The 17,733-nt window shown below is 40.2% G+C and overlaps 1 protein-coding gene across 1 annotated transcript; it reads right to left on the reverse strand.

Annotated features, from left to right (window-relative positions):
* Positions 1-3,083: 3,083 nt before the first annotated feature.
* MGME1 (mitochondrial genome maintenance exonuclease 1) lies at positions 3,084-17,416 on the reverse strand. The gene is made up of 5 exons (XM_008594434.1): positions 17,334-17,416; positions 16,133-16,711; positions 11,007-11,226; positions 4,644-4,776; positions 3,084-4,257 (listed from the first exon to the last, which is right to left on the reverse strand). The coding sequence occupies exons 2-5, from the start codon at positions 16,641-16,643 to the stop codon at positions 4,096-4,098; spliced, it is 1,026 nt and encodes a 341-aa protein (XP_008592656.1). The 5' UTR covers positions 16,644-16,711; positions 17,334-17,416; the 3' UTR covers positions 3,084-4,095.
* Positions 17,417-17,733: the final 317 nt, after the last annotated feature.

Raw genomic sequence — 17,733 nt, forward strand, 5'->3', positions numbered from 1 at the left:
AAAAAGGAAAAAAAAAAAAAAAAAAAAAAAGAAAATCTCAGACACCACTGGTGAGAGTGTAAGTTAATATCACCATTTTGGAAAGAAATTTGACAGTAATGTTCAAGCTGTGACCTAGCAAAGGCACGTCAAGGTTTGGTCATATTTGATAATGATGATCATGGCTGACATTTTGTTCCCACTGTGTGTCAGGTGCTGTTCTAAGTATTTACCGTGTTTAACCTAACAACCAGGCACAGAAAGGTCAGGTAACCTATCCAAGGTAACACAGCTAGTAAATGGGAGAGCCATGATCCACACACTCATTTCTACTACATTGCATGTGCCTTGTGTGTACCAGAAAACACGTGCAATGGTGTTCACTGCAGCACTGTCTGTAGTAGCAAAACAATGTTAAACTAACGGTCTATTAGTATGACCATAAAAAATGAGGGAATACCGCAGAGCAATTAAAAGCAATGTCCTAGATCAAGAAGTGGTCAACCTCAATAAATCTCAAAAACAAATGTTGAGACAAAGCAAGTAAAAACTAAAAAAAAAGAAAGCAAAACTATATTATTTATGGAGACCAGTACATATAGTAAAACTGTAAAAGGATATATTGGAAAGGTGCATACCAATTTGTGATGGTGCTTGTCTCAGGGGAGAGGGAAATGGGATTAGGGAAACAAAAGGCTTTTAAGTTTATCTGTAATGTTCTATCTATTTTATATTTATCTATCTTTCTATCTCTTAAGCAAAAAGGAAAAAAACTCAAACCCTAAACCAGAACATCATTTTATGATTGGATCTTCACAAATGCATTACTCAAACCTGACAACGGTTATTGTGAAGGTAACATACAAGCATTTTGCTCAGTCAGGGGCCTTTCCCCAAAGAGACTCTCTCAAGTTCCCATCTACAGTGTAATTAATTTAAGAGTATCAGTAGGTCAGACTTCCAGCAGCAGCACATCTCTGCTTAACTTTTAGATCTCTACTGTTGGAAGGGAGGGAGGGTCAGTTCTGCCTTTTATTTAGCAATTGATTGGTTTGTTTTATGACAGTGTTTCTCTTTAGGCACCAGCTCCAAACAACTTAAGTGTTTCTTAAAAATATAAGTTCCAACTATTTCCTTGCTTCACTTTTTTGTTGCAGGTGCCAGATAATAAGGTAGATTACAATCACATATTTAATGCTCAGGTGGAAAGCCTCAGTGATGAAAACAAATTACCCTCTAACTCCTTTTAAAGCTGGTAGGCAAACTGGTGACCTAGAAACACTAACTTATAACTAATCTTCTTCCTATATTTACCTTGGTCAACATGTGTGAAACCATAGATCATATGTTGACAAGATTTCCTAGAATTATAATAGGTTTATGGAGGTTAATGTTGTCAGATTATCAAGCACTAATGGCTCAGAGGACGAGGCCAGGTCTGAGGGGGAAAAGCCATCATTTTTTTTGTAAAAAATTGAAAACTGGTTTTCAGTATCAGCAAGGAGCTTTAGTCAGCTACTAGATGCAATAATAAGAATGTGTGGAATTGCAGAGGAAAAGGGAACGCAGTTAGCTTTGAATCTAACAGATTGTCTCAAAACTAAAGACTCTATTCTGTACTTCTATAAGGAAGCCTCTTCAGAATAACAATATACACCTTTTATTTTATTTTATTTTGTTTTTTAAAGATGACCAGTAAGGGGATCCTAACCCCCGACTTGGTGTTGTCAGCACCACGCTCTCCCAAGTGAGCCAACTGGCCATCCTTATACAGGGATCCAAACACATGGCCCTAGTATTATCAGCACCACACTCTCCCAAGTGAGTCACAGGCTGGCCCTCACCTTTTAAAAATTTTTTTATTATCCTTAGAGAATTTCTCCTTATTGTGAATCCTCAGTTTCATTCCACTGGAGTTTAACATGCCATATATCACTTAGGAGAAGAGGTGGTATCCAAAAATTAGTCACATACAAGTCAATTCTTGAAAAATTGTGACTCAGATACTCATTTGACATTTTTCTCTTATGGCTTAGTAGTGATAATAACTATTTTTCCCATTGACTTTTTTCTCTCAGGGGATTGAGACTTATTCAGTTGCTGAGATGTGAGGACCAGAATTGTTATGAGAAATTGGTGCAGCCTTGCCAGTTAAAGGAACCCTGCCCAAGGACTTACCTTCATTGTTCTCCTACCTGCTCAGACTCTTCTGAGAGGCTTGCTCATGGAACTCTTCAGACCTCCATTAGCCTGGGAAACTCCTGGTACAAAGTGACAGTTTGAAATGAATTTACATTAGCCCAACAGAACTATATTACAATGAAATACTGTTGGGTCTGGTCTCCTAAATTCTAGGGTGACGGTTATTGGAGCAGAGTGGCAAAATCTGTTAGTACAACTTTCTATTGTTTCACTTGATATTTGACTTTGGAAATTACATGCTACAGAAATATATGCTGGGGCCGGCCCGTGGCTCACTCGGGAGAGTGCAGTGCTGATAACACCAAGGCCCCGGGTTCGGATCCCATATAGGGATGGCTGGTTGGCTCACTGGCTAAGCGTGGTGCTGACAACACCAAGTCAAGGGTTGAGATCCCCTTACCGGTCATCTTTTAAAAAAAAAAAAAAAGAAATATATGCTGATTGAAAAAAAAAAACAAAAAACAAACCACCAAGGTCTCCCTCAATCCTCTTCTCTCCTGCCTGAATCTTACTTTGTCAGGTGATCACGGTTGAGAGCTTACTGAAGATACATTTTATACATCCACACAGCACACATACCAAAGCTACTGGGACAGTGGTAAAAATCTGAATCTAAAAACAAAGTCCAGGGCCGGCCCGTGGCTCACTCGGTAGAGTGCGGTGCTAATAACACCAAGGCCCCGGGTTCGGATCCTATATAGGGATGGCCGGTTTGCTCACTGGCTGAGCGTGGTGCTGACAACACCAAGCCAAGGATTGAGATCCCCTTACCGGTCATCTTTTAAAAAATAAATAAATAAATAAAATAAAATAAAAAAATAAAAACAAAGTCCAAACAATTTCCAGGTTTATGAAATTATTCTATAAACACACAAATTTAAATAGAAAGAAACAAATACAAATCTCATTACTCACATCTTGTATTTTATTTCTCATAATGGCTAATGAACGAAAAAAGTGATCGTAGCAGCTTATTATTTTAAGGTGGCAACTATAACTTAAATGCTAACAGGCCCACTCCATAAAACAGGAAACTCTCTCCCAGGGCTATAATGGGCATTTATTTGAGTTTCCCAAACCCAGTGACAACTAATGATTTTTATTGCCTATCAAACACAGAAAAAATTTTTTATTGTTCCCCTATAGCTGAAAAATCCCACATATGATAAATTTTCTCTGTATACATGATCCATTGACTGACACCAGAAATAGCTACTAAAATGCCTACAATTATGATTTTCAAACTGGGTTCTGGCTACTTCTGGGGGTTATTTTGTGGTATGCCAAGGAATATTGTAAACAACATAGTGAATATGCTCCATCTTTCCAGACAGCAATGTTTGAGTGATCACCTATCTATTTTTTCAAAATGTTAAGTGTGAGCTTTCTTCCCTAGCTGAAATACACAGGGAACCTCAATACTGTATATGAAACAAGTTTTAGGAAACCGCACTGGTAGTGGTAGTTGGCTGATGTATGTTTCCCTCCACACACACCCTGGAGGTGTGTGGCCCTTCCTTCCCAGTGAACCCTGGGGAAATGCTTGGCATACTAAGCCTCACTGCCTTCCAATATCAATTCAAGAACTGGGCATCCTGTCTGGGACACAAAAAGTTCTATAAGGAAGTCTAAGAGTCACCAACAAGACTGCCAATCTGTTTGCCCTCTTTTCAGATAAGTAACAATCAGAGGTAGCATAGTAGGAATGTTATGTGCTAAAGTCCAGCTCTTTAAATCTAGGCTTTTATGGCTTTTCTGTCCTTTGTTGCAATAGATTTCAACAAACTAATACTTCTGCTTGTGTTGTTGTATTTTGCAGATCTTGTGGCACCTCCATTTTTAGATCATCGTAAACAGCTCATATCTTCCTAAACTGTGAGAAAGTGCTGAATGTTCCCAAATGGCATCCTGCCCCTAATCTGGTTTCTCAATATTCTGATTCTTCTCCTTTTCTGTATATTTTTCTAGTCGAAGAAGCCACTTGGCCCAGTAGTGGGAACAGAGCTCCTCATCCATGAAGTGTGGGTGGGCAGGGGATCCATCTTTGTACGCCACCACAATTAAGCCACACTGAACCTAGGAAGAAACACAGGGCAATTCCAGTATTTCTACATTAGGTCCAGAGTTTAAGTTCATTTCCTTCTTACAGAGCAAACTCTGTCAGTACAAAACAATCTACAGTAATATCTCCTAACTCAATTTCTAAGGTGGGTTGATGAAAGACTACACCAGGATACATGAGAACACAAAGATAACAGATAAAACATTAAAGAATGAACTATGGTCATTAAAGAACTATTTTTTAAAAAGCCCAGAAAGAGGGGGAAAAAGTGCTTTTTAAAATGGGAGGACAAGGAAGAGTAAGCAGTGGGATAAAAATAGAGTTAAAAACATAAGGAGTTAAATAGCTGTAAACAAGCATTGAGCAAAGCTTCAAGTAAGTAGAAGCTCATTGTCCTGACCTGAAAGCTATAGTTGGCATCATAGTTTATGGCACCCACGTATGCCACAACTTGCAGTGGGTTGTCATATGTATTTTGGATATAAGGCTTTGGTCTCTCTGATGTCTTCCAATCAATCACACACAGCTTGCCCCTAAAGAGAAACCAAAGAAAGTCTTTGTAGGTAATAGTTCAAACTGAAAAACTGTTAGGTCTACTCTCCTCTTATGTATAATTTATTACTTGTCACCCAATGACTGTTGCTTCTATCCTCCGCTTTCCAAAGTGGCTTTACTTCTTAGGATTAGGTGTGATGCTCTTTCTTCTGACCACTTGATTCAGGTCAGTTGAGCCTGGAAGGAGGTATGATGGAAAATGTGTCCTGCAGTGCACCCATGAAGAGCTACAGATGTGGGCCATGTGGGAGAGCTGGGAAACGATTTTTCTGCAGTTCAAATTTCTAAACTTTCCTGTAATTCCTTTGGGCCTCCTTTCCTTTAATAGTTCACAGGGGAATTGAAATGACATCTTTTATTGTCTTGGTTGATTTTTTTAAAATATCTATCAGAATGAAACACAAGAGATCAGTAGCAAAGTCTCCATTATGGAGGACAATGCATTATGATGCCTCAAAAATTATCTTGCTCAGAAACCAAAGCTGGCGTTGAAATCCATCAACATTCAATAGGCACCAACTATATGCAGAAATACAAATAAGGAAACCTGGTCCCTGTCCTAAAAATTTACATACAAAAATGATTACATTGTGTAATGGTATACTAATTATACCATTGATATACTAATTATCCTGATTTGAACATCACATATTGCATACAGGTATTGATATTCAACTCTGTACCCCACAGATATAACAATCAATTGTTTCAATAAAAAAAACCTTACATACAGGGTAGGGTATCTATTAGGGATATTGAGAAAATAAAAAAATACCTGCCACTTTTTTTTTGGGGGGGGAGGGTGTCAAATATCCAGTGTATTCTTCCCCACTCCCCCCATTCTGGTAGGGTTTTATACTTGCCAACTGCAGTACCGAAAACATTATAGGATGAGTGGGCTGATAACTAGAGACTCTTAAAGAACAGGATCTACCTGTTCAATCTGTCTTTCGTGACTTCAATTTCAAAATCAGTTTATAGGGAGATTTTGTACAAAGTATGTATGTTAGTTGCATGTCACTATAGCTCTAGAGTTACGACTTATGCAAGGTACCTGTAAGATCAGTCTAGAGCAGCACTGTCTAAAAGAAACAAAACGTGAGTCACACATGTCATTTTAAATTTTCTAGTAACAATATCAGAGAAGAAAAAAAAGAAATAGGTGAAATTTTAATATTTTACTTAACCCAACATATCCAAAATATTATCTTTTCTTTTCTTTTTCTTTTTTGGAGGCTGGTTAGTGTGGGGATCCAAACCCTTGATCTTGGTGTTATAACGCCTCACTCTAACCTACTGAGCTAACCAGCCAGACCCCAAATATTATCATCTCAACATATAATCAACATAAAAACGTTATTAATGGGATATTTTACATTCTTTTTTGTACTAAGTCATTGAAATCTAGTTTGTATAAAGTTACAGCACATCTCAGTTTGGATTGGCCACATTCAGGTACTCAATAGCCGTATGTGGTTAGTGGCTACTCTATTCAATACAAAGTGCAGGTCTAGAGGTAATTTTATTGCCTTTGTAATTGTTTTGTAATATTGCTAAGTTTGACAATCTATGCAAATGAGGGCCCCAATAACTACAGGAGGCTGCCATTCCCAGTTCTCTCACCTGAATAAATCAAAATACCTTAAAAAAAGATTTCTGCCTTAGACCACTGTTTAGAGCAATGTACTATAATTGTAGAACTTAATGGAAAAAAAAATCTTAGTAGCATACTGAAATCTATAAAACATTGATAAAAGAAACTGAAGATGGCAGAAGTGGCAAGAAGAAAACTACTGGAAGAAAACACAGGGGAAAAAGCTCCATGACATTGGTCTGGGCAATGATTTCTTAGATGGAACACCAAAAGCACAGGCAACAAAAGCAAAAATAGACAAATGGGATTGCATCAAATTAAAAAGCTTCTGTAGGGAGCACTTCTCTGTGTGTGAGATGGCGTCATTAAACTCTACAAAATTTAAAAAAAGTCTGGCTGGTTAGCTCAGGTGGTTAGAGCGCAGGGTTGTAACACCAAGGTTGAGGGTTCAGATCCCTGTACCAGCCAGCTGCCAAGAAAAAAAAAAGCTTCTGTACAGCAAAGGAAACAAGTAACAGAGTAAAGAGAAAACCCATGAAATGGGAGAAAGTATTTACAAACCATACAACTGATAAGATGCTAGTATCCAAATATATAAGGAACTCAAACAACTTAATAGGAAGAAAACAACCCAATTTAAAATGGCAAAGGACAAGGTCAAGGGTTCAAATTCCCATACTGGCCAGCTGCTGGAAAAAAAAAAAGGCAAAGGAGATAAAACAGATATTCTCAAAAGAAGACATATGAATGGCCAATAGATATGTGAAAAAATGCTCAACATCTCTGGTGATCAGGGAAATGCAATTAAAAACCATAGTGAGACATCACCTCACAAATGTTATAATGGCTATTGTCAAAAAGATGAAAGACAGCAAGTATTGGCAAGAGTGTGGAGAAAAGGGAATCCTGGCATATTGTTGGTATGTAAATTAGTATAGCGATTTTGGAAAACAGTATGGAAGTTCCTCAAAAAACTAAAAATAGAATTACCATATGATCCAGCAATCCCACTTGTGGGTATATATCCAAGAGAATTAAAACCACTATGTTTAAGAGATGTCTGAACTCCCACGTTCATTGCAGCATAATTCACAATAGCCAAGGTATGGAAACAATGTAAGTGTCCATCAGTGGATGAATGGATAAAGAAAATGTGGTATATATACACAATAGAATACTATACAGCCTTAAAAAAGAACAAAATTCTGTCATTTGCAACAACACGGATGAAACTGGAGGACATTATGCTAAGTGAAATAAGCCAGGCACAGAAAGATTAATACTGCATGACCTCACTTATATGTGGAATTGAAAAAAGTCAAACTGAGAAGCAGAGGCGAATGGTGGTTACCACAGGTGAGGGGAGCGGAGTGGAGTGGCGGGTCTGCAGGGAGATGTTGCCCAAAGGGTATAAAGTTTCAGTTAGACAAAAGGGATAAGGTTTAGTGATCTACTGAGCAGCATGATGACCACAGTTAACAACAATGTACTGTATATTTAAAAATTGCTAAGAGTAGATTTTAAAAGTAGATTTTCACACCACAAAAAAGTAAGTGAGGTGATGAATATGTTATTTAGCTTGATTTAATCTTTCCACAATGTCTACATATATCAAAACATCACACTGTACCCCATAAATATATAATTGGTCAATCAAAAATAAATTTTAAAAAATCTTAGCATAAACCCAAATTAAACTTGCAGTAAGACAGTTCACAAACACCTCTTAAACAAATGAAAAGATGCTCAGCCTCAGGAGTATGCAAGACACAGATTAAAAATACAGTGTTATCAAAATTATTAACAGTGTTGTTAAAGGTATGCACAAATAAACACACTAATATCTACTATTATTAAAATGCACATACCCTTGACCCAGCAATTTCCATTTTAGGTACGTATGAGAGAACAATGGCTTGATGTCTTGGGTGCGACTACCAAGTGCCTGGGATATTTAAGAAGTACTCATACCCAGGGCTACTTTCAGATCAACTGAATATATCTCCCGTCTAAAACAAACAAATGAACCTGTGCATCTGCTTAGAGAAACTTTCACAGTTGTATACAAGGAGGCAGCCTGGTTCCTGACCCCAGTATTTTACCAGATTTATGACACTGTGTAGCTAGAGATTTCAGTATATTGTGACTCTCACAGTTGCTGTGTGTTTATGTGTATTATAATGTTGTGTGTAAAAGAGTGTAAAAAGTAGACCAGACGGGCACAGTACCAAACTTATAACAGTGATTGCCTTTGTCCAGGGGCCTGGGAGAGGAGAGAGGAGATAGTTAAAAGGAATTTGGGCTTAACTTGTCTTTTTTTTTTTTTTTTTTTTTTAAAAGATGACCGGTAAGGGGATCTTAACCCTTGACTTGGTGTTGTCAGCACCACGCTCAGCCAGTGAGCGAACCGGCCATCCCTATATGGGATCCGAACCCGGGGCCTTGGTGTTATCAGCACCACACTCTCCCGAGTGAGCCACGGGCCAGCCCTGGGCTTAACTTGTAATGTTTTATTTTTCTTAAAAAAAGAAGAAAAAAAATTACAAGCAAATGTGACAAAGTGTTAATAACTATTAATTCTGGACAGTGGAAAATTACTGAAATAGAAAAGAATGTTGTAGGGCTGGCCCGGTGGCACACTGCTACAGTGCGCCGCTTGGGAGTGCGGCGGCGCTCCCGCCGAGGGTTCGGATGCCACATACAGACTGGCCGCTCACTGGCTGAGCGAGGTGCAGGCGCAACACCGGGGGTTGCAATCCCGTTGCTGGTCCCGGTCTGGTACGGGCGCGACACTGAGGGTTGCGATCCGTTGCCGGTCACGAAAAAAGACAAAAAGGAAAAAAAAAAAAAAAGAAAAGAATGTTGTAGATCTATATGAACTAATAAGGACAGATCTCTAAGATACATTGTTAAGTGAAAAAAAAAAAAAGGGTGTAGCATGTTGTGTTCAGAAGCGAGGGTGGGGGGCTGGCCAGTTTGCTCAGTTGGTTAGGGTTCCATCCCAGAACCAGCCAGTTGTCAAAAAAAAGAAAAAAGGGGGCCCGCCCTGTGGCGCACTCGGGAGAGTGCGGCGCTGGGAGCGTGCAGCAACTCTCCCGCCGTGGGTTTGGATCCTATATAGGAATGGCCGGTGCGCTCACTGGCTGAGCGTGGTGTGGGTGACACCAAGCCAAGGGTTGCGATTCCCCTACCGGTCATGAAAAAAGACAAAAAAAAAAAAGAAAGTAAGGATGGGGACAAACAATTATACATATTAGTCATAAATCAGGAACACATGAACTTTTTAAACGGAAGTTAAATACAGAGTGTGTGTGGAAGACTCACTTTTTTTTTTCTTCCCTTTTTGTCTTTTTTTTTTCGTGACCGGTAATGGGATCGCAACCCTCAGTGTTGCACCCGTACCGCGACCGGCAATGGGATCGCAACCCTCAGTGTCGCGTCCGCACCGCGCTCAACCAGTGAGCAGACCGGTCTCTATATGGGATCCGAACCCTCGGTGGGAGAGCCGCCGCGCTCCCAAGCGCCGCACTCTACCGAGTGCGCCACCGGGCCGGCCCATGGAAGACTCACTTTTAACAGCTTAAGTTAACCAAGTACATATATTACCCATTAAAAATCCTTCTGAAATTTATAAAATCTTAGATTCAAAAATGTTCAGTGTTCATATTCTCAGTATTGATGCTCTGACTTAAATGAGCAAAAAATAAATAACCATCCATGCTATGGACATATTTAATAATCCTCTATAAAAAGCGTTTGTTATCAGGAACTTCTTATAGGCCTCAGGGTGGAAGTGACTATATGGCTCCCTTGGTTAATCTAAAGGGCAACCAAAAATAGTCTACTAATAATTTCTTGGCACACAGGGCTCTTCTCAGATGAGGCAGCTATGGCACAAAACTGTTTGGTGGTCTAAACACAGTTTCCAGACTAATGAATATTCTGCCAATTTTTTTTTAAACTTAAATTTTAACTAGAGCTTCAAGGGTTACAAGTACATATTTTTCTTCCCCATCCTGTTCCTTCTGCTCACATGCTTCATTTGGAATAGGGGTACCTGCAGGTTATAGCTACGCTTGGAATCTGTAGTAACTGGGACAAACAGTAACGCAGCAGCAATTTAAAAACTGCAGGAAGCTTGAGTAAGGTCAGAGTTCTTATCCATGTCAACCACTGCCTGGAAGCCAGGAAAAGATTTTCAGGGCCATCAGAATATGGGTGTAATCTTTAGGAAAACAGAAAAGAAAACACAGGAATCAAATTGGATCTTATGGCTGGTATCTTGCTTGGGGGGAGGGGAAGAGGTACAAGCTGGAAAACAGGCCATTCTAGAGATATAGAAAAGTCTATCTTTTCTCCACTAAATAATTTGATTTTGGAATACTGATTGACAAGGACTATGTGGCTGTTCCCCCTGCATCCTTATTTACCTCTTGCCTCACACCCAATTCTTTTACCTATCACATAGGTTTTAATGTTACAGAGGAAGAGGCTATGAATACCTACAGGCACACCTTGGGAATTAAGAGGAAAAAGTACCTTTCAACAGGCACTGTCTTTCCCACCCTGCATTAATTCAGTTCCAAGCTGTGATGTAAACAGTATCATACTTACTGATACTCTGCTACACAGTCCAGCAGACCTACATACTTTAAGGTCTCATGTTGAACACCGCTTTCAAGAGCTCGCACTCCGGTAACATCTTTCAGAACATGCTGGACGCTTTCAACGTAGCCAGATTCAAAGAGATTTTCATCTCTTTCTTTTAAGTTCCCCTGGGGTGAAAGTATGCTTTCCAAGGCTTGATGGAACTGTTTCCCTTGTAAAAAGATGTCTGAAAAGAAAATCAGGGGAAAAAGGAAAACAAAACAAAGTCAGTACTAATACACAAACTCTCTAAAAACTCTGAACAATAACATCAAAATTAAATAAAATTAAAAGTCACACAAAAGTTACCTTTAAGTGACAACCCCTAAGACAGCAAATTTCAGCCTCTTGTGAAACCTAAGAATGCATTTTGAAAACCGAAGGGATTAGAATAGTTTAGAATAAAATGGATTAAAGTCAAATATTTCTAGTAGAATTAGGCCAAAGCTAGAATTGTAGACCTGGGGGCTATGGGGCAACACGTAGTTTATGGTTCTGTGTATTTCAGCATCCAATTTAATAAGTAGGGCTGGCTGGTTGGCTCACTTGGGAGAGTGTGGTGCTGTTAACACCCAGGTCATGGGATCAGATCCCCATACAGGCCCGCTGCCCCCCCAAAAAAACAAAAACAAAAACAAAAATTCAATTTAATTTAACTGGTTGTGATAAAAAATCATTAGAAATTTAGGGAACTGGGCTGGCCCGTGGCTCACTCGGGAGAGTGTGGTGCTGATAACACCAAGGCCCCGGGTTCGGATCCCATATAGGGATGGCCGGTTCGCTCACTGGCTGAGCGAGGTGCTGACAACACCAAGTCAAGGGTTAAGATCCCCTTACCGGTCATCTTTTTTAAAAAAAAAAAAAAAAGAAATTTAGGGAACCGTATTTCTGTTTACAGTTCTTTTTACAACCAAAACTTAATCATGAACATAGGTGGGAGAATCCTTTTACTAGAGATTTCCAGAATTCATGACTGGCAAGGAATGAAAATCAAGGCACATGCAAATTAAAAATAATGAACTGGATGTTTGAGGCGGGAGGGAGAGGAAAATATGTGACATTCTTCTCTTGTGCTTTTTTTTAGTGCTGGAACAGTCTGAGACGTTTGCTGTGTTCTGTATTTTTTTTTCCTCATACAGTTTTAAGTTAAGAAAATGGAATACAAAAAGATTCAACAAATGCAAAAAAATACTATGTATTCACTTGATTCTTGGTAAGGGACGGAGAGAAAGAAAGGGGGACACTGTTACGCTAAGCAGTGGTCTTGGTGCTTCCAAAACATTATTTGATTTTCAAACACAACGACCTAGCACGATAGGGATCATTACCCCCATTTGAATGAATGAGTCCTTGCAGGCCTAGGCAGTGCTGCTAATTTGCCCAAAAGCAAAAGCTGGACTGGCAGCCTGGCACCAGAGTCTGTATTCTTTCTGGTCCACCACACAGCAGAGCAAGGAAGGCAAACTAAAGATCACCATTTAGATACAACAGAGTAGGAAATACACATGCTTGGAGACAGACCCACAGAAAAGGAGGAAAACAATTCTATCTAATGAGGTAATATTAAACTGTATTGTTTGTCAAGTATTTTTTACAAAGACTTTGAAAGGTCAGTTCTACCACCGGCAAAAAATGGCATCCCTTCTGGGAAATTACTTAGAGTTAAATGAAATTCAACTAAGGAACTAAGTTATTCTACTCCAAATTTACTTGGTTCAATTGGAATTATCAGCACATGAAAGGCTTACAAGAAAAAATTTTCCTTTTTTTAAATTTTCTTTTATTTTTTCTTTAAAATTTTTTTTTTTTTGTATTTAGTTCTAAAACTTAGTAAATTTTTTTTTTTTTTGGCAGCTGGTCGGTACAGGGATTGAGCCCCTGAACCTTGGTGTTACCAGCACCACCCTCTAACCACCTGAGCTATCTGGCCAGCCCAACTATAAGAAACTTAAGACTGATGGAATTAAAACGTGGGGCAAAGAAGTGTACTATTCATCTACAGAGTAGCTTAATGAAGCAGAAGACAAACATGTTAAAACAGGAAGCAAAAAACCTTTTATCAGGGCTGGCCCATTAGCTCAGTTAGTTAGAGAGTGGTGTTATAACACCATGGTCAAGGATTCAGATCCCCATACAGGCCAGCCACACACATACCCCCCCCCCCCCAAATTGCTTTATCAACTGCCATGCACAATTCATCACTGGCTGCAAACTTAACCCCTGGCTAGGTTCTTCACATACATATGGCCACAAACATGGAAATCCAGATTACAGTATCCCTTAGAATCTAGGGCTCAGAACATTAAATATGATTCAATTTTAATTTTAATAAAAAAACGATTAAGGGGCCGGCCCAGTGGCGCACTGGATAGTGCGCCGCTTGGGAAGCGCGGCGGCGCTGCCGCCCGAGGGTTCGGATCCCACATACAGACCGGCTCCCGCTCACTGGCTGAGCGAGGCGTGGGAGCAGCACCGAGGTTTGCAATCCCGTTGCCGGTCCGTGGTCCGGTACGGGGGCAACACTGAGGGTCGCGATCCGTTGCCGGACACGGAAAAAAAAAAAAATAAAAAAAATAAAAAAACGATTAAAGGATAGATTTATCACAGGCAGCATCAAGTTGAAGTATTCACTCAACTAAAGGAGTGAAAGTGGAAAATGTGTTAAAGCAATGAAAGTGAAATGTTTTTAAGTCCCAGTGTATAAAGTGCATTAAAAAAATTTCATGTGTCTCCAATATTCTGATAGAACTGGCAGGATGGATGATATTTTAGGATTAAAAATCAGTGTGGCAAAAAATTAAGAAATAAGCCCCAGCCCTTTATTATGATCAACATTTAAATGTAAATCAGAGTAAGTCAGACTTTCTAATCTTTGCCAATCTTCAAAAGGTTAACTGATGCTTGGGAAATTGCTCAAGTGTTCGGAAGAAAGCCAGGCTCTGGGCACATCTCTATCCTTTAGCCTTTGGCAAGACCAGGCAGAAAGGAATTATCGATCCAGTACTTTTTAGACTGCCTCTCCAGACCCACTAATCAATTTAGTGACTTCTGATATGCTTTTTCTTTCTGTATGTGATTGGCCCCTTATTTACTTATTTATTTTTTAAAAAAGAGTGATTCTACTTCCAAGGTTGCTACTGAGTTAACTGAGAAATAGCAGAGTGCTAATCTAGATCAACAAAGTCGACTATGAGAAAACAGCTATAGTTTTCTCTCTGTTTGGGCTATTGGGGCTCATTCACATTCCAGACAGAAATTCCCCTCCTTTATCAAGAGGGCCACCAGCTCACTTCCTTACTTTGTGCCAAGAGCTAGAGACTCTAGGGTCCCACATGTCCCATCAGATTTCTGCCTTTACATTTCTTTCTTTTTTTGTGTGGTGGCTGGCCGGTACAGGGATCCAACCCTTTGTGCCTTTACATTTCTTTCAGGATTACAATCCTTTCAGGATTCCTAAAAGCTGTGACATTCCTGTTTTACAGAAAATCAAAACACTTCTCATGAGGAAACTGTCAATTCTAAATTCTAGTGGTACAAATAAAAAACTTAAGATGTCATTAAAAGATTTTTATGCTGCTTGTTTAGAAGGCAGAGGACAGTTTGGTGGTTGTTACTAATTAACTCTCTTAAGGCAGTAAGCCCCTGCATATAGTTCTTGCCCCACACAGCTGAAGAATGTTATAAGGCCTTGACCATTTTTGCCATATACAGGTACCACCTGTATATGCTTAATATTTTTCTTAAAACATATGTGACCACATGTTTAATGCCTTACACATTTACATACACACAGTTTTTTCTTAAGATGTTGGAAAATAAGTACACTGCTCTTAAAATAAAAATTAAACTGCTTGTGTACCACTAGGGCTATGTGTACTGCTCTCTGGGAGACAGGGCTAAGGAATAATCAATGTAAAACTTAGCTTTAACAAGAGATATCTATATGAGGGGTCTTCAAAAAGTCCGTGGAAAGATTAGTATTGTCTTTTTTTTTTTTTTTAAAGATGACTGGTAAGGGGACCTTAACCTTACTTGGTGTTGTTAGCACCACACTCTCTCAAGTGAGCTAACCGGCCATCCCTATATAGGGATCCGAACCCGTAGCCTTGGTGTTATCAGCACCACACTCTCCCAGGTGAGCCATGGGCTGGCTCTTAGTATTGTCTTTTAATTCAAATTTTCCACAAACTTTTTCAAGTACCCTCATGTAATCCTTATGAGACCAGCTAATTCACCTGTGCTTATGGTCTTTATTTTTGCATGGAATATGTTTCAAGGAAGCTATTCTCCTAACTTGTCTAAGTTAGGGGTTGAAGACTAAAATTTATTACTCCCAGTTCCTAATAAAGAGCATCTGATTATCTCAATTTACAAAGATCTAAATATAGGTCATGTGTTCTGACCTGTTGCCAGGGTGAATTTACCAGTCCGTTTACACTGACAAGTAGAGCAATAGTTATTTACTAGATTCTGAACAGATTGTCTAGCAAAAAACTAAAATTCTGTTAACAGGTGACTCACTTTTTCCCCATAATCAAGAAAAACAAGCAATTCTGTCTTTTTTTTTTTTTTCTTTCTCGTTTCCGGCAACGGATCGCAACCCTCAGTGTCGTGCCCATACCGGACCAGGACCAGCAACGGGATCGCAACCCTTGGCGTTGCACCCGCACCTCGCTCAGCCAGTGAGCGGGAACCGGTCTGTATGTGGGATCCGAACCCTCGGCGGGAGCGCCACCGCGCTTCCCAAGCGGCACACTGTAGCAGTGCGCCACCGGGCCAGCCCGAAAAACAAGCAATTCTAATATGAAGTTTGTAGCTTATAAAAAGCAAATTAATTTTATGCCTTATTTAGTCAAATTACTTGATCTCTGTGCTTCAGCCTCATCTGTAATATGTGGATAATTTTTGAAAGTATGCTTCATGGGACTGTCATGAGGATTAAGTAAACTAATACACATAAAGTGCTATTTAGTGCTAATTATTATTATTAGAAAGTAGTTCCTCATTAGTAAGATTAGAAAAACAACATTGACATCAGTGCCATATATTCTGGAAAACACAGTGACATGCAGAACCAGAATTAAAAGAATTACTTGAAGTGTATTCTGCAAAGCCATCTTCTCCCAATTCCTGAATCATCCGCTGTTTCCACCTCTCCAAATAGAAAATCTGTTCTGATGTCATGGTCTGCTGAAGGATCCGGGTCACACTTGGTATTACTTTCCTTTGTAAAGGGATTTTTAAAGGAATTGAAGTGCCACTTGTATTTGGTTTTACACTTCTCTCTGGATTGAAGATAGGAAACCAGTTTTGTGGACCTTTTGTTTCCTCATCTTGCTTTGAGGATTTACTCTTGCTCACAGGTCCATAGAGTAAAGCATCTTCCTCCAGCAATGATTCTGGGGTCTGGGCACGGCCTTTAAATGACACGACAGACTGTACTAAATGAGAGTATTTTTCTTGGTCCACTTTTTCATAAGGGTTCACTTTTTTCTTCCGGCCACATAAATAAGAAGAAGTAGAAAAATCCACAAGGGCGGCTGGTTTTACAGAAAACCCCTTGGAACTTCTGAGCTGCCTGCAAATGGTCTGAAATACCTTCATCTTCAGATTTTTTTTCACTTCTCTCTAGTCTATTTGCAATGTCCAGGGCCTTTTTTATTTTTGTATTCCTGTTAAAGGGAAAAGTGGTGTTAGATACCAGATGCATTATATATTTGAACTATCAAAGTGAGAGCTGCATCAGAATAACCCACACCGAAATTATATTCAATATACTCTTTCGACATGTTTGCACAAAGCTATTTTCCAGGAAAGACTCTCATCAACACCAAAGGGCCAGCGAATCAATAGACAGCTTGGGGCAAGACGTGTTCAAACTTTAATCTGAAGAAATGTGAACGCCCCAGAAAATAGGACTGTGTGCAAGAGACAGAGAAAAACAGAACGATGGAAACCGTCCTACAGCGGCCATGACAGTCACAGTGAACAATTAACGACCGATCCCTAAAAACCAGGTTCTTTGCTAAGTACTCCGTTTGGCTATTTCTCATTTAATCCTCACACCTAACGTGGGTGCTATTAGGACCCCGTTTTACAGACGTGGAAATCGAGCTTCTGAAGGGCACGTCCCGTGTCGCAGGCTGGAGCTGGCAGGCGGCGGTCAGCAAGGCCCACCATCGTGGTCCCCGGAGAGCGGCCTAAGTGTGGACCCTTGGCGGGGACAGGACGGGAGTCTGGATTAGGAAACAGACAACTTTAAATATCGGCCCAGCCTATGGCAAGGATCGGTACCTCAGAAGCCACCACGCCTCGCTTAACTCCCAGGGCACGAACAACCTCTCAGGACCCGAACTTTCAACGTTCCCGCGCTCTGGCCAGCAGCTAGGTCCCGCCTAAGGCAAGCAGTCCCAGCCTGCACTGCGGCGCGCACGCTCCACCCCTAGCCTCTTGTTCACCAGCGTAGACACGCGACCGATTGGGAGTCTCTCCTCTCCGGCGTTAGCGTGGGCGCCTCCAAATCGCGCACTTTTGCTCTCGCGAGGTCTTGTTTACGTCACCTCTCGTCGCCATCTTGGACTAGGGCTGAGAAATAAATTTCGCCGCACTGGAGCGCGCTCTTTCTCGAATCGTGCGTCGCTGGGAGAGTGTCCCTGTCTCTGCGTCCCCGTCGCGGTTCTGCGGTCGGCGGTGT

This window comes from Galeopterus variegatus, unplaced genomic scaffold, assembly GCF_000696425.1.
Source record: "Galeopterus variegatus unplaced genomic scaffold, G_variegatus-3.0.2 Scaffold10793, whole genome shotgun sequence".
Taxonomy (NCBI): domain Eukaryota; kingdom Metazoa; phylum Chordata; class Mammalia; order Dermoptera; family Cynocephalidae; genus Galeopterus; species Galeopterus variegatus.

Bases quoted from the DNA above. Each gene is read 5' to 3' on its own strand.
- MGME1 (XM_008594434.1), bottom strand. From the start codon at position 16,643: ATGAAGGTATTTCAGACCATTTGCAGGCAGCTCAGAAGTTCCAAGGGG. The intron at 11,227-16,132 runs GTAATTCTTTTA...TTTTCTTTTCAG, and splicing joins CTTTGCAGAATACACTTCAA to ACATCTTTTTACAAGGGAAA. The intron at 4,258-4,643 runs GTCAGGACAATG...GTTTCTTCCTAG, and splicing joins ATGCCAACTATAGCTTTCAG to GTTCAGTGTGGCTTAATTGT.